The sequence below is a fragment of the Rhea pennata genome, chromosome 16 (assembly GCF_028389875.1).
Source record: "Rhea pennata isolate bPtePen1 chromosome 16, bPtePen1.pri, whole genome shotgun sequence".
Taxonomy (NCBI): domain Eukaryota; kingdom Metazoa; phylum Chordata; class Aves; order Rheiformes; family Rheidae; genus Rhea; species Rhea pennata.
The window spans coordinates 7,227,534-7,249,874 of NC_084678.1; the positions used below are offsets into that span (position 1 = coordinate 7,227,534).

Consider the following 22,341-nt stretch of genomic DNA (forward strand, 5'->3'; position numbering starts at 1 on the left):
GGGTGCTGAGGTGAACTAGCGGTTTAGTAATACATCACTGTCCAGAGCACAGAGGTTCAAGTACCACAGGAGACTCCATCACAGCCTCCACCCTGATATCCTCCAGGTTCCTACCCATAATGTATGCTGTCTTCAGGCTTTTTTTTTTTTTTTTTTTTAATTTGGAGCAGTGTTCCCTGTTAGTCTGTATGAAGCCAGCCAGCTCCATGGTGCTGCCAGGAGAATTTCCTGGCATGCAGCAGAGTCCTGTGTAGGACCATGGGCACGGTTCTAGCAAACACTGAGGAGACCTCTCAACTTCAGCTCACACCCCCTGTACCCATTTCTTCCTAAAGGAGCAGGCAGTGGGGAAGGCCACTTCACCTTAGGGATTTTCACACTTTGAGGGTCATCATGTTGAGGAGGGGACAAGGGATGCTACAAGGTCTCTTGGGATAGCTTTGTAGGGCTGGAGTGGGCTGAGAAGCAGCTCTAGCATGGTTTGCACCCGTAACTGGAGGACAGGATCAAGGTGCTTAGTGCTTTCTAGTCTGTGCCTCGCATCCCCATGAAGGAAATTATTGATTCTCTACAAAGGAGAGCCCAAATGCAAAGTAACATGGTGAGAGTTGAGGGGGCAGAAATGGATGCTTTCAATAAACAGAAACAAATTCTCATAATCAGGCAAAGTTGTTAGTGAGAGACGCTGAAAGAGCTGAATTGTGCTGTTGGCTTTCTTTCCTGTTCTTTATCTCGGTGTGTGTTTTTTGCACTTGCCACTTACGGAGAAAACAGAGCAGTTTGGGTTTTCGTCTCGTACAAGAACTGGGTGACGTAATTCCCCGCTTGATAACCACAGTGGTGACAGCCCGAGAGTCAAACAGAAAACCATCTCGAGTTTTATGTAAATATAAAACCGACTGTCACTTGGGGAATGCAGTGAAAACGGATATGACAGGCTTCCCTCTCCCTTCTCCCCCCTTCCCTCTGCCTGTGCCCCCCCCTTTCCGTTTCGCTTTCCCTTTTCCGCCCCCCTCTTCCCTTTACCTTTCCTCCTTTCCCCTTTCCCCCGGTAAATTAGTGAGGGTTGCAACATTGGCTACTAAGTGGGGGGAAAGCCGTGGGAAGCAGGCTCACAGCAGGACCCGCACAAAGGTTTTACCAGCCACGCTGAAACTTAATAAAATAATAAAATAAAATAAAATAAAATAAAATAAAGACCTGCAGGCAGCGTGCCTGAGGTCCTCTGCGGTAGTCGCGCCTTCTTCAGGCTGCCGGGCTTCCAGGAAGCCGTGCCAAGGGCCGGTGCCGCGGCGACCGGCGGTGTCCGGCCGGGCGGGGGCCGCGGGCTTCCCCGGCGGGGCGGGCGGCGGCGCTCCGCCCCCGCGGGCCGCGCCGCCGCTATAAGGGCCGGGGCGGCGGCGCCGCGCCATGCCGTGCCGCGCCGCGCCGTGCCCCGCTCCGCTCCGCCAGCGCAGCCATGCCGCTGCCCCGCGCCGCCCTCCTGCTCGGCCTCCTCCTGGCCGCCGCCGCCGCCGAGTCGGTGAGTACCGAGCGCCGGGCCCGGCCCGGCCCGGCCCGGGGGGGCCCCGAGCTCCGGCGGCTGCGCCGCGGCTTCGCCCCCTGAGCGCGGCTCCTCCGCGCTCGCTGCGCGCCCCTCGGCGCCCAGGCGCTTGGGGCTCCAGCCCCTTCCCTGGGGAGGGCGCGCAGAACGGGCAGCGGGGAAGTTCCCGTTGGCGCTTCTGGTTCTTCTGCCTCCTTCGGGGCTTTCACGCTGCTGCCTCTCCCAGGTGCCGGGGAGGGCAGTCCTGCCGCGGGCCCTTGGCCGGTACCGAGCCGCCCGCCGTGCCTCGTGCCGCTCCCCGCATGCCCTTTCCGCCCCTTGCGCCCTGGAAGCCTCCTCTCGGTTCGCTCTACCGAGTGCAGCATACATGGGAAGAGGCTGGAAGGGAACTGTTCTCCATTACAGCTCTGATCTCCAACTGCTGCTTACAGAATTAAGTCCTTTAATCCCGCTTTTATGGTGAATTTGTGACGGGTTGGATACATGTAGTGTGTTTCAGCTTCTGGATACACTTCACAGTCTTATCCAAGCTTCACTGAGCTGATACCTTGTATCTTTAAGTGTATTAAACCTTCCTCACTTTCAAACAGGAGTGAAAAATGATGTGTTACCCTCAAGGGTTTAAGAATCTCTTAACGATAATGAAGTGAAAGGGTCTGGCTGCTTCAAGCTGGGCACGCGTGGAGGCCTTGCTGGTGGAGCTGAGGTTGCAGGATTCTGCCGTCTTACGTCTGTGTGCGCCCGTCTCGCTGCGAGCGCAGCTGCGTCAGATTCCTCTCAAAGGGCTGCTGAGATTAAGATAATTGCAAGAGATCAGAGCATCTTGGAGCTAGGTTTAATCATCCACACTGCTTCGCTCTGGGCTGAAGGCTGGGATGGCAGATCAGAAGAGCTTACGCTCTGCTGCTCGGTTTCTGTTGCGCAGCGCTGTTGCTCCGCTCTGATAAGGACCCTGGCTTGGGGGGGGGTTGCTGGTCATGTAGTGGAAAATTCTTCCACAGAGAGCATCTGTTGTGATGGGCAGTTAGTTACCCTCTATTAAGACCAACCAGGCCAAATCCACCTCACTCTAATCTAGTGTTTTTATCCCTGCCGATCAGCATGTGAATGGCTCATTCAAGAGCTGGCCCGTGCTAGCAGGGCAAACCTTTGGGGCAGAAGGCATCTGGAAGTTGCATTGACCATGTTTGGTATGAAATGCAACTTGGTGTCCCTGGGGAGTTGAATGGCCTGCAAGCATCAGATTTCTGCAAAGACGACAAATTTTGAACAGATGTAGTCTGTAAATCCTTGTATAGAGCTCATATGGTGTCTGTGTCAGTACCAGCTAAGCTAAGTGAGATGGACTGTATGCTTGTGCTGTAATACTGAACTCCCGAAAAGCCTTATGCAAACAAATTGTTTGGGTTACAGGCTGTTGAGGAGGAGAGTGAGGAAGACACGGTATTTGGGAGAGCTTGGCTGGTGCTCCTCCTCCCCCCCCCCCCTTTTATTTTTTTAATAGCACCACCAAAACGTGCAGGGCTGCACAGCTTGTGGCTCTTAGTTCTTGCGTGTGGGAAGGGTGAAGACAGGTAGCTGTTCCTTAACAGGAGGGGGATTGTATTTCTTGCGCTTATGTAAGAGCGTGGCTTTTGAGAGTGATTCTGTGCTCAAATGTTTCCCCAAGCCTGTACAAACAAAAATGCCTTGGCTCCATTCCCCCTTGTGTGCCGTTCTGGAGTAGATGGGATTTCTCCACATGAAGCAATCTTCGATGTGTAAGAGGGTGGGGAATGTTACTGAAGTGTCGAAGTGTGACGTTTGTGCTTAGCCTGTGGGTGGGTTGTGTTACAACAGCGTAGTAACTTGGTGTGAGAACATCATCTTACGCAGAGTGGTGGAGGATGTTAAAGGTGAAGCCTGCGGTCCTGGGACAGAGAACTTCAGGAGGCGAAGGCTGTGTGGCGAGGGGGCTCCCGTCTGCCTGCACTGTGCTAGTACGTGGTGCCTATGAAAGGTGCTTTAGGGGCCAGCAGATGGGGAAGAGCTGAAAGCCACCAGTTCAGCTAAAACATGGGACCAGTGGGGTTCAGGGAGGATTTGGTGCCTGTGGTGCCTGAGGTGTGCTACTGCTTTTGCCTTGCATGGGCAGAGTAGCATCTTCAAGCTACCCCTGTGCTTGCAGCATCTAGTTCGCCTCTGGCAGCGCAGGAGGTAAGCAAGGGGAATTTCCATGCAGCACAGATCTGTCTGCCTGCACCTGGCTTAGGCTGCTGCTGGTGTTAGTCTCAGCTGCCGTGGGGCTGTGCTGGCCTGAACTCTGCAGGATCTTGGCAGTGTTGTAATGGGCACGGGCACTGCGGGTTTCATACAGCAGTCCTGCTTTTGTGCCTCAAAGCAAGCACAGAAAGTCTCCATGCAGCATTGTATCACCCTTTGCATCTCCAGCAGTGCAGACGAGCAGAAATCCACCCCAAAGGTGCTGGCCGAGGATTGATCAGGGCGAGGGGGGAGGCTTAGTGCTGTTTGTGGCCTCTGTGTTTGTTGGTTTAAAGCAGTTGTGCTTGGCGGCCTCCTGAATGGCAAAGCTGGTGTCTTGTTGATGATAGCTGTGTTTGGAAAGTAGTGCAGCATTATTAATGTTAAAACCGGTTTGGCTTGTCCTGCTGCCATTGATCCCCGAGGCCTGTTCTTTCTGCTCTTTGCCCAGTTTCTCATCTGTCCCTCCCAATCAAATCAAGACACTGCTATCTGCATGTTTTACTTTATTTTACGTTTTGACTTGGCAAGCCCACGGGGCAGCTGAACATGTAGAACAAATCCTAGCTTTTGCTTGGGCCTCCCTAAAAACACAGAAAAACAAGCTGTTACAAAGTCTAAGGCAATGTTGCTTAGCCCTAAAACAGAGGGAAGGAGCCTGTGGCTTGATAGCCCAGTCTAGAGCTGGCAATTGGGGTGAAACCCCTGTGATGTGTGGAAAGAAGTAGCCTGGCTAGCTCCTTGTAAAGGGTTGAACTGCATGTGCTGCCCGCGGGGTGGGAGTTCAGAGGTGCAGCCCAGCACTTCTGGCACGCTGGAGAGGGAAGTATCCCCACTGGTGAAGAGGTCGCCCCACGGGCCATGCTTCAGGCACTGCCAGGGAGCCTGCGCCGCTGCTCAGCTCCCGCCCTGGAGAGCACTTTCTCGTGGCTCAGAGCTCACTGAATGGTTCATGTAGAAGTGAAATCAGGGCTAAGCTCGATATTTTTCAGACGCTTGATACCGGATTTGTTTACTCTAGGCAGTTAAAAATTTGTTCTTCCAGCATGACCATGCTCTTTTCTGCCTCTCTTGCTGTTGTGTCTGTTTCCCAAGGTCCTGGCACGTCAAGGTCCTGCAAAGACCTGTATCCAGCCCAACAACTGTGGAAAAGTGTGTCCTGTCCCTCCCTCCCCACCACCACCTCTTTCTCTGTATACCTTTTTTCCTGCTCCTCTCCAACCTGTGTTAATGGCTTTACTGCTGCCTTGGGCTATCTGATTGGTGGGGTGGGGAGATCATTCACTGCTCCTCTCCAGAAGCCTGAAGTGGAGCCTACTGTGACCTTGCCCCAGTATTCTGTAGTGGTTGACTGCCTTCTTGATAGGTCTGGGTCCTACTTCCACCACAAAGCTGAGGGCAGCTAACTTGACTTTCACAGTGTCAGTAGAGAGGAGGGATCTGGCTGGCTGCTTGGGGTGTAAACTTCAGCACAGTTCTTGCATTTATTTTTCCCTCCCCTCAGACTCCTGTTACTGGCAAATACTCTGAGAATCCACTTGGCTGGCTGTAACCTCTCAATAGGTTGTGTCATATTTTTGTGTGTTAAGTTGTTCTCCCTCAAATGGGAGAATTGCTGGGCTTTGCCGTCTCCAAAAACACCATCTGGACTCTTTTTTAGTTTGGTATCTGGATAATGACTTTACCAATAAAGGAAGCATGGTACTGTGATTATAATGCCTGCAGAATAAGTGACTTTTCTGAAGCTGACTCATAAGACTACTTGTTTAAGTTATTGTGGCTCACTCATGCCTCAGCATTCCCCAGCTATCGCTTCTCCTAGACAAAATGCGGCATCCTTCAAAACACTTCTTTGCTCTTGAGCTAACGTTTATCCTCTCCAGACTGCTCCCAGATCCTTACAGCTGCACACTTCCCCTCTCCACGCAGTGCAGCTTGTTCCTTTATGCCCAGACAACAGAAGGGTTGTGCTGCTTTTGCAGCCTCAAACTTGAAGCTAATGCAGTTAAAGCACCACAAAAGTGGTGTGGACAAGCCATGTGTATGCCTGACCTCTGGGCTGCTGTTGGAGCATGTGTGGCTGTTTGTTCCAGCCGTGGTGGAATGCAAACCCTTTAGATCAAGGATTCAAATGATTTGCACTAGAATGAGACTGTTGTGATGAGACTAGGCTTGGTGGCTCTGAATAGACTGGGCAGCCTACTTAAAAGAGTTCACCTTGCAACAAGCTACTGCACCGAGAGGCTATGAAAGGTCCTATATTAATGAACGGTTAAGGCTGCGCTCTTGGACTAGTTCAGCCTTCTAGTTTTCTTTGCCCCCGAGCGGGTGCCCGCGTCCTGCTGAACAGCTGTCTGGTGGTGGTTGCTGCCCCACCTCAGGTCTCCAGTGCATCGCCGTCAGCTCCGATTCTTCCCAGTTGTGCTCTGACTCAGGGTTTCTGGCAACTGTGCGGCTCAGCAGATCCCTGCACTTCCGTAGGAGTTGTCACCATCTGAGTAAGCGCCTCTGCCCCCTTACTCAAAGCAGTGATTCAGACTTCCTTGACCCTGTTCATAAAGGGGAAGAAACGGGGTGAATGCAGAGTTGGTGCTGCTTGGCAAGCAATCTGTGCTGTCCTCGGTGGAGCCAAATATCTTAACTGCTGCCTCTTGTCTAATCTGTCTTGGACGGGGGCTGTAAGATTTGGTGGGTAAAAAACTACTGGCCTCTGGCATCTTATTGCTACCAATAGCTGAGTTAGTGTTGGCAAAAATAGATCAGAAAATGGCCTTGTCTGGAGCAGCAACTAACTTGCTTTAGCCACTACGTTTGCTGTGTTTTCCAGGCTGATACAGCTGGAAATGAATTGCATGAGGTTTGGGGGGGGGGGAGAAGCAGTATTATCTAAAATGACTGAGAACACTCAAAGCAAGCCAAACTAATGGAAAGTCTCAAGGATGAGGTTAAAGACTTAGTCCTGAATCTAGACAAAATGTCAGCGTAGGAGGGGGAAGCACACAAAAAATAGCTGTGTCCCTCTCAATTTCTAAAGGCTGGCTGGCACTTCTTGTAAAAGTCTTATTTTTGCTGGAAACGCAGAGTACCGCCTCTTGTCGTATTTACCCTTTGAGGCTGAGGCTCTGCTTATAAAGCACTGAGCGTCTCTTGTTAGACAAATTATTGGTATAACTAAAAAAATCAAAGCAGCTAATTAAAGTCTGGGTGAGACGCACCTTCGGCTGGGAAGGAGACTGCTCGGCCCGTAATACTGTTACCCAAACAGCCAGTCTCATGTAGCAAAAACAAGGTTTCTTCTTGCTTAAACAAACTGCATTTGCTTGATGAAAACAGAGCCTTCCTTGGGAAGGATTTCTGTCTTCTGATGTTTTTCAGGCTCTGTCTTAACTGCTGAAGGGGAAAAGGTGTCTTGACCGCAGTATAGCTAAAACCATGCTAACTGCGTTCTGTAAAAACCCCTGAAGACAAAGCGCCGTGGCCTTGCCTTGTTTACCGTGCTGGGAGGCTAACCCTGCCTCCTGCCCTTTACTGCCGTTACAGTAAAACGATAGCAATAAAAAGACGTGTTAACATGCATTCGTTACAGCACTGCGCAAGTGCCTGCCGCGGACCTGCAGTGAAGTGGCCCGGATGCCGCAGCTGGCCAGAAGTCCCGACGCCCGCTCAAGATTTTGAGCGCTCCTGAAGGCGAGGTGCCCCCTCGGAGGGGAGCGTGGCTGGAAGGAGGGCACCCGGCAAGGCAGCTGCCGCGGCGCTGACCTGGAGCGGAGCTGGGCTCGCTCCGGTGGAGGGACGATCCTGGCCCGGGCGGTGCTGGGAAGGGCTCGGCGGCTTCGCCTCGGGGCTGGCGTCTCCCTTAAAAACACGGCAGTTGCTAGCTGTCTCCCCCCTTGCTTCTCTGGCTGGAAGTGTAGCTCTTACCAATGTCAAGCTTTTGCCTGGAAGACTGTGTTCCTCACTGAGATAAATATTTATTGCAAATCCACAGTGTACACCGGAGCAGACTCTGGAGCCAGGATTTTGCAGGAGACTGTTTATGTGAGGGCTGTTCTTGGCGCTAATTCTAAATTTTCTGAGACTGAGTATGAGGAGCTGGTACTGTGTGTGTTGGTTACTAAATGACTTGCTTGGCCAGCTAAGTGCAGGATTTCCAGAGCCAAGGAAGGAGTAAAGTGGACAGGGAAAGCTGGAAAACTGCTGCCAGTTGCCTACCCCCTTCTCTGGGGGGAAGAAATCGGCGTCTGAAGTTAAGAGCTCTCAAAGAGAGGAGAAGCTCCTGGGAGCAGACAAGTCTCCTATAATATAGCTGCTCTATCTGGAGTAGCACAGACTGGTGTCTGCTTTCTGGACCTAAGCCAAAACAACCTCTGCACAAGTTGGGAATGTGTCTATTTAGTTTTTTAAGACTTTAGCCTCTGCTGCTGTAGCTAACTAGGAAGACTCTGCTGTTGAAATGTTTGTTCAGATAAATGCTTACACGAGTAAGTATAGCTTGATAGTGGAGTGGTACAGCTATTCCATCTTGAGTGCTTTCCTACTGATAGCTTCCTCTCTGCCACAGGTCTTGCCGTAGCTTTGCCAACGGAGCAAAATTCTGAGCGGCGTAACTGTGCTGGCAGAACTTAAGAGCATGGACTAAGCCTAGCTCTCCGGGCTACTACTTCTGATTAGGTTAAAATGGACTGTGGGAGTGGAAGCACTTGTAAGGTGCAGCATTGGGAATCTCGGCTGTACAAACAAGCTGAGATTAGCTGCATGGTGAACCAGCTAGGAAAGGCACCGCGCTTCTGGTCGAGCTTCCTTTGAAGTCTGGTGTCTGCTTGCCTTAATCTTGCTAACACTCTGGCATGAAGGAGACTAAAGATTCCAAAAATGCGTGTCATGCCTTTCTTGCCAAGTAGAAATTCTGCTAGTGTGTGTGTCGGGGGAAATATTGGGGTGTAGCTGTATTCTAGGAAAGGGCAGCAAGGGCAGACCTCTCCTGGAGTGAGGGGGAAATATGATACAACAAGTATCCCAAGCCTGAGGTATCAGCATGAGAAATCATCCTGGATAAAAAAACTGCCTTGCTGGCGCCTTGATATCCCACAGGCAGGGATATGATGGGAGCCCCTTAGCTGAGATAGGGCACCTCCGAGTGAGTCATGAGTCTAAAAACTGAATCCCCTTTTTAACCTTGGTTGCATCCTGGCAGAACAGATTTGTCCAGCCTCTAAATTCAGCCCTAGGTAGTGAAGGCTATGAAATAACTTTGGGTTTGTAACTAGTATAAAAATCTCTTCATGAACCAGGTGCGAATTCCTGTCCAGGACTGCAAGAGCCTTTCAGAGGATGGAAATGGCTCTGTTACAGTTGTTTTCCTACTCAAGTCACATGAGAGCCTGCTTTCCCCTCCTTCGGTGTTCTTCCAAACTCTTATCTTTGTTTGCTTCAGGGCAAGTGGTTGACACACAGCCGTCTGCGACTGCCCGCTGAGCTCTAGCTAGCCTACCTGGAGGGGGGAGAAGTCATCTCCTTCGCGCTCCCGCCTGTGTGGCTCTGCGGGTCTCTTTGGAGTTGGGCACTGAGGATTTAGAGCAGCTATTTTGTCACCACTGCCGTAAACAGATCCCAGCATGTGTCTGTCTGGCAGAGGGCTCAATCTTTATGGCTTTGCTCCTGGTTGATAGTCAGGCGAGAGCAGGTAAACAAGAGTTCATTCCTCTGCAGTCTATCCGTCCTCCTCCTGGTTGCTCCTGCAGCAGGGCCTGGAAGGCACCACTGTACGGTGTGGCCTGAAGAACAGGCCGTGTGTGAGCCAGCGCACGCGAGTTAAAAGCTAACTGGGGTTTGACTTTGTAACGCCCAAGTGCCAGGAAACCTACCTGGAGCCAGCTTGCCGGCGCTTGCGGAGCCTGGGAGAATCCATCCCTGCTGCGAGGGAGGCTCCCGGGACAGCGGCTCAGTCTCCGGAGCCCCGGATTACGGTGTAATCGTCACGGGGATTACGGCTCCGCGGCCGCATGAGCCCCCAGGAGAGCCGTTTGCTGTGGCAGAGCTTAAAGAATCGCAGCGGGAGCGAGCGAGCGGGGGAGCGCCCGCGGCTGAGCCTGCGCCGTAGTCGGTGCCGCCCGTGTGGTGCTGCCCCTGCCCCTGCGGAGCAGATGTGCATCGTGCGTGAGCACCTGGCCTGCTGAATGTGAGCACACGAGACGGATACCTGCTTGGACAGGGTCTCTGGGGATGCTCCTCTTAAATGACCTCGAGTGAGTGACGCTTTCACCAGCTGCGCAGTTTGCCAGCTTGCATGTTCCTCTCATCCTGCCTTATTAAATCCTGCCTGACCCCTTGCTTGTATTACCAGTACAATTCAATATTTAATATAAGGCACAAATGCAGCAGATGTGCAATGACTTGTCCTGGGGTCCTGGCGATGCAGTGCCAGTGCCTACCACTGCCAGCCAGGTGCTGCTTGCAGGCCGTGCTCTGTGCTTCTGTTTTTGATTTTTTTTCCCCATAGCCCTTGGACATGGGGGATGTCTTTACAGCTCCTCATGACCGGAGTGCCCCGGTGGGGTGGCTCTCTGAGCAAAGCCGCCTTGCCTGTCTTCCCTCAAAGACCGTTGTGCCTGCTGCCCTGCCGCAGGGCTCTGTGAAAGGCGTTGCGGGGCAAAGGCGCAGCGGCGTTTGCCTGTGTCTGGAAGCCTCGGGCAAGCCTGTCACGCAGCAAAACACACGTGTGTGCCTGCAAGCTGATTAACTCCTCTCCTTTGGCACGCAAGCCACGGCAGGCCGTGCGTGCTGCAAATGAGGGACAGATTGACCAGGAACTAAAGGTAAAACGTTATCCCTCTAAACACGGGCGCAAGGAGTTAGCACAAGTGGATTTGTTAACTGTGGCTGATGTGTGAAGGAATTAGCTGCGACCTGGATTTAAATAATGGTATTTGCTTTGCTCTGAGGACAAAAGTGATGTTTGCCCCCCTGCTCTGAGCTGGAACACGAGGGAGTGGAGGGAAGGGAGTGCAGGGTTGTTTCTGACGGGAAGAATAGTCCCTTCCCTTACTAACTTGGCAGGAGTTTCCTCTGCTGGAAGCTCGTGTCGCTTCTAATAACTTTACTTTTAATGCTTATTAAGATGGGAAGATAGAGCTGTCTTTGCCTGTTATCTGGCTGCCTCCCTTGGAGATGAGCTTTATTTAGCTGCCTGGCTCGGGTCTGAGCCCCTGTTTCCAGCGCGACGTGGTTCCTGGGCTTTGCTTGCTTTGAACAGCCGTCTTGGCTGTGCTGGTGCTTAAAGGGGGTGAGCCCTGCTCTTCACTCCTGCTCCCTTGTGAGTGCTCCTTGCATGCCTTGCCTAAGCTTTAAACCTTTCTGGTTTGTGTGCTCCTGTAAGAGCTCCGAGTGAGAAACAGTATGGAAATCCCCTGTCCCAGGCCTGCTGGTTTACAGCGTTGCTGTTCTTAGCTGAACTTCTCTCAGCGCATGTGATAGCACCTGGTTCTCTTATAGCTGATACCTAGCGGTTTGTTTGGCATGTCAAGGCTTGGTCAGCCCCATGGGCATTACAGTGGGACTCCCCCGGCGCCAGTTCAGCAGTCGAGTTGGCGTCTGGGTACTCTGGCCACTTGGGTCCAGCAGCAGAATGCCAGCCCTGAGGTGGGCACGGAGCTTGTCTGAAAAGCCCTGCAGAAGAGGAGCGTTTGCCCTCCTGCATGCGTTGCATCCTCACGTTGAGCTCAGCACTGCGTGGCCCATGAGGTGGGAGAGTGAGCAGCAAGAGGGCCAACGGGACGGCGTCATGAGAGCGCTTCGGGGCTGAGCCGCGCTGTTCGTGAGCCCTTTCTTTTCAGGTTCATCTAGATGTGAAGGGTGGTACAGTGATGTGAGGTGGTACCTGCCTGTTACACCATAGCTCTGGGAAAGATGCTCTGTGTAATATTGTTCCAGCTTGGGGCACAGTTCATTCTGAAACACAGCTCACATGAGCACCCAAGCCAGTACCCAGCGTGGTCCTGATGGCTGCATGTGAGCACCAAACTCACTGAATCAGCCCTGGTGTCCAGTAAACCCCTCATTCTCAGGGACTGGGAAAAGCTCTCTGCAGACTTCCAGCAGCGTGTGTTGCCTCGTGTCTGTTCTTGTATGGTCATCTCCTTTCAACACAGGACATCTGTGATCTCCTTGGCTGGAAACCTAGTCCTGACTACCTGCGGTTCATGTCATGGGTGTATTTGGTAGCCTGAGGTCCAGTTCTTAAACCCTGGAAGGATGAAGTGAAACAAAAATGATCAGTACAACTGTCTTGTAGTACAGAGCACCCAGCAAAAGCCACGGGAGTGACTTGCATTTGTCTGTCCCTGCAGGCTACGGAGAGTTAACAGTCCTGCACTTCTGCTACTTCTTCCCCTTCTGCCACAGCCCAGCTTGGCACAGCTCCATGCTCTTTTGTCTAGGAAAGGTTGACTTTCACCTTGCTCCTATTTACTCCCAGACTTGTGTACACAGTGCTGGGAATGGAGACACTGAAGCGAGCGCTTGGTCTCCATTACGGAGTTGTAAACTAGATAAAGAGCTCCCTGCGCTTCAGATGCCTGAGTCCCTGCACACCTGACTCCCTCTGCAGCTTGCTTGCTCTCAGCCTTCAAAGAAGCATTTAATGAACTCAAACACTGTGTGTTTGATCAGAGACAATGGCAAGCCCTAGAAGCCAATTCTATGTCTGAAAAACTCTGTCCCTGCCCCAAAACATCTTTTTGTGAAGGTATGTGGGCTGAGGCAGTGAGCTGCCTGGATTTACTACTTCCCAGAACTGGCCAGCAGCTGGAGGAATTCACACGTTAAACAAATCTTGCTTAGTGCCACAGCAAATGTCCCTGCTTTGAGAAGAGGCTGGTGGTAAGCTGTAAGGAAAGGTCCCAGGAACGTGAAAGGTAGAGGGGCAGGCTGGGGATTGAGCCGAGCAACCCCACAAGCTCGTGCTTGGAGAGGGAGGGGGGTGATTTCTGTGCAGGTACTGCAGAGCAAGCCACATATGACTTCATCCAGTAATGCAGCCCATCTTGGGTACAAACTTGAGACCTCTGTGCTCAGCTTTTCCGGGAATGATGCTTGGCGTTCATGTGCCTGACATGCTGGCTGTCTGGCAGGGAATGAGCTTTTATTTTTTGCTACTGGCAGGCAGGAAAAGCTCCTGCTCTGTCCCCCAGCATGTTGGTTAATCCCCCTTGGTGCTTACTGTGGATAAAAGCTACTTAACGTTAGGAAGAAATCCTGGAACTAGACTTATGCAGAAATGGCAGATTTCTGTAAAGACCTCTCCTAGAGAGGAGTGTATTGATAGTAAGGCTTGACTTCAGCTGCTGGGGCAAGGTTGGGCTGCACAGCCATCCAGTCCGGCTCTCCCAGCAAGTTCCTGGCCTGGCGCCAGTCCTGGGCTAACAGGTGGTAGAAAACAGACTCCGAGCAGCGCTGATGCCCTTGTCCAGCAGGCGGTCGCCGAAGGTGTTAAGTTGAATGTGGCCAAAGACGAGTTGGCAAGAGCTGAATGTTCTGCTGCAACCTCTTGGCTCTTTCCTTGTGGCCACAGCCCGCCAGCTGAGAGGAAGCGTGGGCACCTTTCCATGGCACCTTTCAAGGGATCCTGGGGACCTGCCTTGTGGGGAAGAGTGGATCTTCCCCCTTGGAAAGATCTGAGCAATTCTCTGGGAAGCCTTTTATGTGGCGCTTAGCAAGCCCTGAGCCTTTGCTTTGTCTCTGAGCTGCCTGTGTGCCTTCTCGCAGGTGTGTATGTAAGGAATGTGCCGGCTCCAGAGCTGCCCCTTGGGTGCCGGCCCTCCGATGTTAACTCTTCCTGGGCAGAGTGCTCCGCCACTGCCTTTGCCCCCAGCTCCCGGGAAGAACTTGCTCAATAGAAGATCGTATCTAGAAAACTAAAGGATTAATATTGAGATGCTCAACAGCTTCTCCCTGTGATTCAGGGAGAAGGGGCTGGGTGAATTGGTGAAATGAGGCTCGCAGCCCACAAGAAAAATGTTCTGTACAGTTTAAAAAGCTTCCATGGCTTCTAGGAACTCCCTTGTCCTTGCTCAAGAAAATGATGAGTGAGTTCAGGGAACTCTCCCATGTGATCTTATTTATAGTTGTGAGTCAGTAATTTCCTTGTTATGTCCCCTGGCTTGTAAACACTGTCTATGCTGATTTAAATAGGGCTTTCTGATAGCCAAACTTGATGCATTCCACAGTATGGAGTAATCACCGTGGCTGTCTGCCATGGCTTTGCTCATGCCTGGCCTGATCTGATAAGGCCAACCTGTTGTCCAGCCACTTGGTGGCCTAAATGTGGCTTTTCTTGAGCCTCTCTCGTTAGGGTATTAGCTGGCCATGATTCATAATGAAGCACGGAGTGAGCTGGTGCAGGGGTGTGGCTGAGCACAGCACTCTTGCCAACATTTTTCTGCATTGGCACAGCCGCCTGACTGTACAGATCTACTGCAAACAAGGTCCCTGGCCCCGGAGAGTCCTAGGTCAGAGAAGCAGGGCTACTGAAGCCTGGCCTGTGGCAAACTGGAGTCAGTCGCTTCCTGCTCCTTGATGAAACAGCCAAAAGCAGTAAAGGGAACAGCAGCTGCATTCTGGCAGCAGTTTCTATTACATGTTTGGTTTTGGCTGGGCTTCACAGGTCTTGAGATGAATTTGCCTTGGAGCCAGTGATCCATAATGTTAGGAATGCCTAGTTCCAGGCTGGGAGGGGGCTTCTTTCCAGCTATTCTTCCTCCCCAACCCTCTTCCCATCACCTAGTGCCAGGCTCAGGCAGAGTGGAGACATGGGGTCTAGGAGGAGAGCTGGCCTCAATGCTTCACGCCCTCTAGGCTATTCATTTGGTTGTGCTCCAACAGTTGCTGGGGAAACCAAAGATGCCCCAATAAATTAATGGAAAGCACATGCAGTAGCCTCTGCTTCTTATGCAAAATCTGGGATATAAGGAGAAGTATCTTTCTCTGGCCACAAAGCACTTGTTTGTAGCAAAATCAGTATGCTAATAGGTAGGGAAGTCTAGGCTAGAAACAGGGCTGGGGCTGTGAGAGGAGGAAGCTGACGCAGAGCTTGTGGCTGATTGCTAGCTATCACCTGGCAGATTGATAACTGATATAATTCATCAGCCTCTCTCACTGCTAGGCTGTACAACAGACCACACCTGACCAGGCGAGCAGCAGAACCGCTCTGAGCCCTTGGAGCTGCCCGCCCCTCTCGCTTCAGACTCTGATAAAGCAGCAGGCATCAGGGCTGAGGTGGCCAGTCCTGATTTCAATTGTCCTTACAACTCTTTGTGTTCTTCTGGTAAAATTGTAATTACATTCATAGTTGCCTTGCACAGCTGAGAGCTCTCCAATGAACAGGGCTGTGGAATAAAGGTATATGTTCTGTTTTGCCCCTTTAAGAACAATTTGATAGGTAGATAAACCTTCAGGACTTAAATCAAAGGGCCAGGAAATGGAGAAGGGGCGAAAAAAAAGTCTGTGTTCCCAGTACTTCCATGGTGGATGAAGCATTTCTGGGGATAGCTTGGAATAATTTTGGAAGGAGCCCCTGGCAGTAGGACCCATCTGTCTGCATTGCATGTCTGGCCTTAGGGAAGGAGTTAAATCCCTTACCAAGCAGATGACTTCATGGTTCTGGAATTAGAAGCAGCCAGAACTGCTAGAATCTGGGTTTGTGTTGGGCAACCTGTGAGCTCAGATCTGTGGTACCCTCACGAGGGCTGGCCCCAGGGTTACGGGGTTTGGAGAAATAGTTCTAGGGTGTTGCATAATCTTGGTAAGGGTGGGAGGTTTGGTCCTTGGCTCGTCAAAGGCCCAAGTGCAAATGAGTTCTGGTGAAATAAACTGCCGTCATGGCAAAACAGCTGGCTCTTCTGGCCTCGCTTCTTTTCAAGCTCGGCAGAGTGCCTTTCCTGTGCTTCTATTTTGCTATCGTGCATCTGACCCCAGTATCATGGACTTCATTTTCAAGCTACAGACTTACTTGTTTACATGACTTTTAGGAGGTGAAGCAGGGGAAGTTCTTCCTTCAGGCAAGTCAATACTGATAGCAAATGTTCTTAGACGTCATACTATATTGCACTGCAATTCAGTTGAACTGACAGATCATTTTTTAACCCTTGGGTGATAAGGTAGGTTTTTGCTCAGTTCAGGAAGCAACAAATTGCCTTGACCTGAAGTTTCAGTGCTATGCAATAGACTGATTTTCCTGCTATAGGTGACAGGCTCATTCTCTGGGTATAGCAAGTCCTTCCAAATCTGCCTTTATGACAGTCTGTAGGTATTGCTCTTCCAAATGCTTTTGCTACAAACTCCTGACCAAGGTCTTGTTGTGATAGGCTGACCCCATGATTGTTAAAGGGAACTGCCTGAATCTGCTGCCCTCAGGAAATTCCCCTCCCAGACAGTCTCCCGTTTCTATTCTGAGAAATTTTAGGGGAATTCAGCTACTTTCAAGCCAATGAAGATAATGCTCTAGGCAGAGAGGAAGTTCAGCATTCTTGTGATGGAAATGATGCGCTCAGAACAGTGTCTAAATTCCTAACTTCTTGCAAAACTGTCTTGAGTAGTCGCTTGTTACTTAACACTTCTCCCTCCCCATTTTCAGGTGAGAGAAACAGAGACCATGGATGCCAGATGGTTTGACTATCCTGCCTCTGGAGACTTGCCAGATGATGAAGACATTGGTGAATTCAAGCCTCACTTAACCTCTGATGGGTTAGATGAATATGAGGCATCTGGTTCTGGAGGTAAGGGGGGAAAATGGCTCTCCCTCAGTTCATGTTGTGCAACACTTCCAATGCCAGCAGTTACAAATGATCGATTAAAGGCACAGCCAGAGCTCCAGTGGGAACTACGGTTTTTCAGGTGAAGATGAGGAAACTGTGTAGATCCTAGGCACTTGCAGAGGAGAACAGTGAAAGTGGTTGTACCATGATACTGAATCTCCCAGTGAAGACAGATGGGGTCAAGCCAAGCTCAGCTTACTGCAATTGGAAAGGCATTGCCTGGATCTTTTTTTCCTGTTGAAGTCCAAAAAAAAAAGATCTACTTCTGAGAGACTTGGAAAAGTTATAATCTTGAGGCACCGTTTAAAAGGTGTAAAGTTAGTGTTGTAGCTGAAGTGAAATAAGGCAAAGGACTAGCTGGTGTTCAAGTGAACTCTTGTGATATGCAAAGCTCCCTGCCCAAACCAGTTTCAGCAGCTTCATGTCCCCATTATGTGAAGATTTATCCTCTAAAGGAAAAGAAGTGCTGAAATTAGTACCTGGCATGTTTGGGCAGATCTGACAGAGTTAGCAAACCAACCTTCAGGGAAGGGTGGTTAGAGCATTGCCCTCCACTGGCATTAGCTTAGCATGATATACCAGACCTACTTTGCAGAGCAACTCTTGATAATCTGCAGCAGGGGTGAATGGATATGGCTGAAGATCTCTCCCACAGAAGAATTGTTGGTCTTGAAATTACATCTCATGGTCTTGTGCAATTGAAGTCATTAAGTGGTGAAAGTACTAATAGATAACTGGGAACTATAGTCAGGATAGAACAAGAGTCCTAGTTTGATTGCAGTTGCCGGTATTGCCGGAAGTATCAGAGTTCTGGAAGGATGGCCTGTAATTAAAGGGAAATTGTGTCTCCTTTTGTTTTTCCCCTCTGCAGACTACACAGACTCTGAAGATGCCGTGTCTCCAACCACCATGGATAGTCCTGTGGTAAGTATTGCCTTTGCCTTTCATAAACAGTGCATAGCCACTCTCACCTGTCTCCGAAGCTTTCTGAGTAGTCTTCTCCCTGCAAGATGTGGCTTCGAGGTGAAGCTTGCGCTGCCTATGTGTACAAGAACAGTGTACTCGTAATGCACTAAGCAAACTTTCTTTGCCCCGCACGCCCTCCTACTTTCAACCGTAGGTAGGCTGGGTGCTGCTTACTGACGGGTGTGGCTTGTCTCTACTCTTTAGATAGTTGACAACTATATCCCTGGAGATGCTGAGAGAAAGATAGAAGGTGAGAACAAAAACAGGATGGTGGACAATGAAATCATTCCAGACAAAGCCTTACCTGTCGAAGAGAACCTGTCCAACAAGATCTCCATGGCAAGCACAGCCAACACCAGCATCTTTGAAAGAACAGAAGTGCTTACAGGTAATACTCCACCTTGCCCTTGAACTCTAGTGATAAACAGTTAATACTGTAAATCACAAGGGCTTGTACTCTTCTCTTTGGGGGTCGTTTTCCTTTTTGAAAAGGGGAGTGGGATTCATTTTCTCTGTGACTGCCTGTAGCGAGGTCACTTCTGCCTTCCAGTCCTTAAATAGTGAAGAAGCACACTGCTAGAACTGGTGGATTGAAGGATCAGTTTGTTTTTGAGCTGGCCATCTGGTTGTTGGCGTGAGCAAATGCCAAACAAGTCCTTTGACAGCTCCTGTGCTGCTCTGCACCTAGCCTACCTTAGCTGAGGTCTTATATAGCCAAAAGTCAATGACATCATGAACTTTTAAATCAAATACAGGCATTTTTCTTCCTGCTGCACAAGTCTTGCCTTTTCTGAGCAAGCACCTTGTTTGTTTCCTGGCAAGCAACTCCTGTGAGTTTGAGCACCTCGTCCAAGATAAGAATCTAAGTTGCTCTGTGTAGAGCAAAACCAAGCGACTGTCTACCCCTTAGCACTTGGGATAGATATTTTCCAAGGCAAGCTTCAGCAAGTGCTTGGTCTAATGTTCATAGTGCAAACCTCAGCTGTTCTGCCAATGCTTAGCCATTCTTGCAACTGGAGTATTGACTGGAAGAGTGGATTTTGAAGCCAACTTTTTTTTTTTAAAAAAAGGCCAATTTAGTGCAATGTATAGGTGTCATAGCAAAAGATGAATTTGATCCAAGTGTTGTGGCCATCTCAGAGTATGAGGAAAAGAGTTGTGTGGGTTTATTTGTGTGTGTGTGTGTGTGTTTTTTTTTTTTTTTTGTTTCTTTGCTTTAACAGAGATATTGCTGTTTAATAGAAGCATAGAGTCCCCACAGAGTGCCTGCACAGCTAGTTAACAAAGGGTTCAAATCATTTTCCTGGAGTTAATACTTAATCCGTGCTCTCTTTCCCAGCCCTCATTGCAGGAGGGGCAGTGGGCCTTCTGTTCGCCATTTTCCTGATCCTCCTCTTAGTCTATCGTATGAAGAAAAAGGATGAAGGCAGTTACGATCTCGGGAAGAAACCAATCTACAAGAAAGCCCCTACAAATGAATTCTATGCTTAAAGCTCAACAGCACCTTGTGCCCATCAAGAGACAAACAGACTGTATGGAAACAGTGTGCCCTCGGATGAGACATGCTGAACAAATGTTCTTTTCGGTTTGAATTTCAAAGCATCTTTGAGGGGGGAAAAAAAACTTTCTACGTGACCCTTTCCATCCTGCTCAGCTATCAAGGGCCCAATGAAATACAAAGAGTCTGAAAAAAAAAAAAGTATATTTTTTCTAAAGCTAGCGTAAAAATAATGCCAAATTTTCTGCTTAGTTTGGTAGTGGGTGTATAAGCACAAAAGACTGTACGGAAGCAAACACCATGTGTTTGCATCCAGTGTACAGTACTCAGGCTGGCTTCCTCTGTAAAAGATGGATTTTTTGTTTTATAAACCTTGCTAATAGATGTCTTGCAGCAGGCTGTTGATGTGAACTATTTATGAATCTCTTACACTACAGATCATGTTGCCTTATCAGGGAGTATAGGGCCCTTAGGGCTCAAAATCCCTGGATGCTATAAAGGGCCTATGGGAACATTTTCCCCAGGAGACTTCTATCTCTTCCTGTTGGCCCCGGGCAAGGGTCACTGGTCCATGAAATCAGGACAGTCCATTTTGTTTGGCTATGACAACACCCCTTCCTTGCCTTCAGTCTCTTACCTTTTTAGGATTGTTTGTAGGATTTTTATAACAAAATTCTAAAGAAAATATCCTAATGTTTATATAAAAGTTTGTAGAAATTGTTTTGAAATAAAAAAATAATCTACTTTTTTAATTTCCTCAGATTTATTTTTTCAATCCCTTTGTGTTTCCTTTGGCTGGGCATTTCTCTAGATATGTTTTATATGATTCATATTCTGAACTGAAGCAGTGCTAGCTACAGTGTGTTACAGGTTTCTTTTAGTTCTATAGCAGCTACTGTAGAAAAATATATTTATGGTTTTCCCATAATTTTTGGATTTGATTTTTTCTTTCTTTTTTTATAGAATTATTTATAGTTTCTGAAATGGCTGCTCTTCTCATTTGGTAACTTTTATTCTTTTTATGTAAAACACTAATATAATGAGTCTCTATGGAAACTATTTAAGCTTTATTCTGTGAATTTTAATTATAAATTCAGAGCAATAACTCCTAGAATTAATCTGTATGCAAAATTGGATTCATAATATGATTGAAGTAGGGAAAAGATGAGTATTTTTAGTCTATAATATATTATAATCAGTCCTATAGAGCTATATATTTTACTGAAAATACAGTTAAGAGTGAAAAGGCTGGAGTTAATTCTTCAGCAGCCTTACCGTGCGTGAGAGGTTTGACTGTTGTTTGTCCAGTGTCTTGTCTAGAGTGCAAGTGGTCTTGTGCCAGCGAAGGCAGCTATGTCCTGGCTCGTGGCCACCGAGGCCTGGGGGTCTCCAGCGCCCCAGCCGGGGCCCGAGGCAGTGCGGTCGGGTTCGCGGCTGGGCCCTGGAAGCAGGCTGCGGTAGGCGATGTGTCAGACCCACTCCTTTGCCGTGGAGCTCAGATCCCCGTCTTCTTTCTGGGGTTGCTTTATCCCTTTGAAGCAAGTGCTGGCAGCTCATGCCTAACCTGTGGGGTCCCCTGGGGTACTGTGCTGAGTCCCTGCCTCTCGCGGAAGGTTGGCTTTTGTAGCTGGAAGTCTGCCTGGGTGGTACCTCCCATGCGGGAGCTCCGAGCTTTCGCACGTTGCTAGCTCCGGACCTCCTGCAGCGGGCCTCTAACGTGTCCTGTAAATAGCTCCTACCTCTGTTGAGAGTTAGACCAATTCCCCCAAATGCTTCCCTAGAGAGAAGGATAGCGTGCGTGTCCTAGGTCTCTGCTTCAGGAAGGACTTTGTGCAAATATTGTCCTGTTGCAGCTGCTAGTGTGTTAGGAAATAATCTGGGTGTGAAATCTTGAATTTGATCTTGTAGGCAGTACAAAACCAGAGGGTTGTGAAGATTGTTTTTAAAAAAATCTCATTAACTCCTCAAGCCTCCTCACAGAGGCTTGTAGGCTTGGAGACCAAATTTTTAGAGGCAATAGAACAAAAATTCTGGTGCTGTCAGTTGTAGGCTAGTGAAGTGGGGAAATCAGGGCAGTAATGTACTGGGTCATCAGTGCGAGAGGACTTGTTCCAAGGCTCTTCTGCGGGTTGACTCCCTTACTTGGTTCTGGTACAAGCTTGTTCCTGGAAACTCTGGGACAGTGTTTTTAAAAAACAATCAAAAAAACAAACAAAAAAAATGTTTAGAGTTCACTGTGGACTGGGAGAACTTTTACTGCCTATGGTCAGCACTACCAGGAAGGCAGGAGTTTGTGTCTCTGGATGTTTAGATTCTCTTGTGTAATTGCTCTTGGGGATTTTCCACTGTTACCAATTTATTTTTTTTTTTTGCTTGAATAAAGTGGTACTTTCTAAAATTGGCTCTTTTGACTCTTTCTGATCTGAGATCACCTTTGGGACCTGGATAACAAGGAGCCCATATTTTTGTAACTTTTTGGCTTACTAAAGGGGAAGGCATGCTGCAGACTGGCTTGGTGGTGGCTTGTGGCTCAAGGGGCTTTGTCAGCTGCTTCCAAGCTGTCTTCAGTGTCTGATGCACAAATGACTTTGGTAGAACCAGTATCACCTGGTTTCTAGAGCTACCCAGCACTGAAGATCTTCAGGTAAGTAAAGCAGATCCAGCATGACACTGGGAGGTGAGTCCGTCTCTTCTCTGCTGCCCTTTTGATTAGAGTTGTAGTGGGACTTGGAGAGCACTGTCCTCATGCAACCAGAAGGGACTGAGGGAGGTAGAGATGTGCTCCGGATGACAACAGCACGTCCCTACGTTCTCAGTCGTAAGGGAGCAGTGTGTATGGAGTCTTGCTTGACCAAGTTTCAAACCAACCCTACTTTACTGATACCAGCTTTCAAGTTGGGGCAGAGTTGTTCCAGCTCTGCTGGGATCAGCTGCCCTGGGAGCAAGGCTGCAGGTGACTGACTGCCACTTCAAACTCAAGCAGTTCTGCCGTAAGCAAGACATGAGGGAGCAGCAGCTTCCTCCAGGGAGTGCAGCTTGGAGCCCCTCTGCTCTGACAGCTTGGCACCCTTGAGGGAAGGGAACAGTCTCTGTCCGCTCGGCGCAAGGGAGAGGGAGGGCTGTGTGCTGCTCACTTGGAAAAGTGCTGAGTCTCCTAAGAGGGGCTGTGTTTAAATGGATTATCATCCTCGAGAAAGTCTAATTCTCTTCTCCCTAGTGGGAACTAGGGCGCTCAGGATTATTGGAGATGGAGGAAACAAATCAAAACTCACACGCAGGGACTC

The 22,341-nt window shown here is 49.4% G+C and overlaps 1 protein-coding gene across 1 annotated transcript; it reads left to right on the forward strand.

Moving 5' to 3' along the window:
* Nucleotides 1-1,420: 1,420 nt before the first annotated feature.
* On the forward strand, nucleotides 1,421-21,455 carry SDC4 (syndecan 4). Its single transcript, XM_062589166.1, has 5 exons — nucleotides 1,421-1,522; nucleotides 16,413-16,554; nucleotides 17,465-17,517; nucleotides 17,764-17,947; nucleotides 18,899-21,455. Exons 1-5 carry the CDS (start codon nucleotides 1,460-1,462, stop codon nucleotides 19,048-19,050), a joined length of 594 nt encoding a protein of 197 aa, XP_062445150.1. The 5' UTR covers nucleotides 1,421-1,459; the 3' UTR covers nucleotides 19,051-21,455.
* Nucleotides 21,456-22,341: the final 886 nt, after the last annotated feature.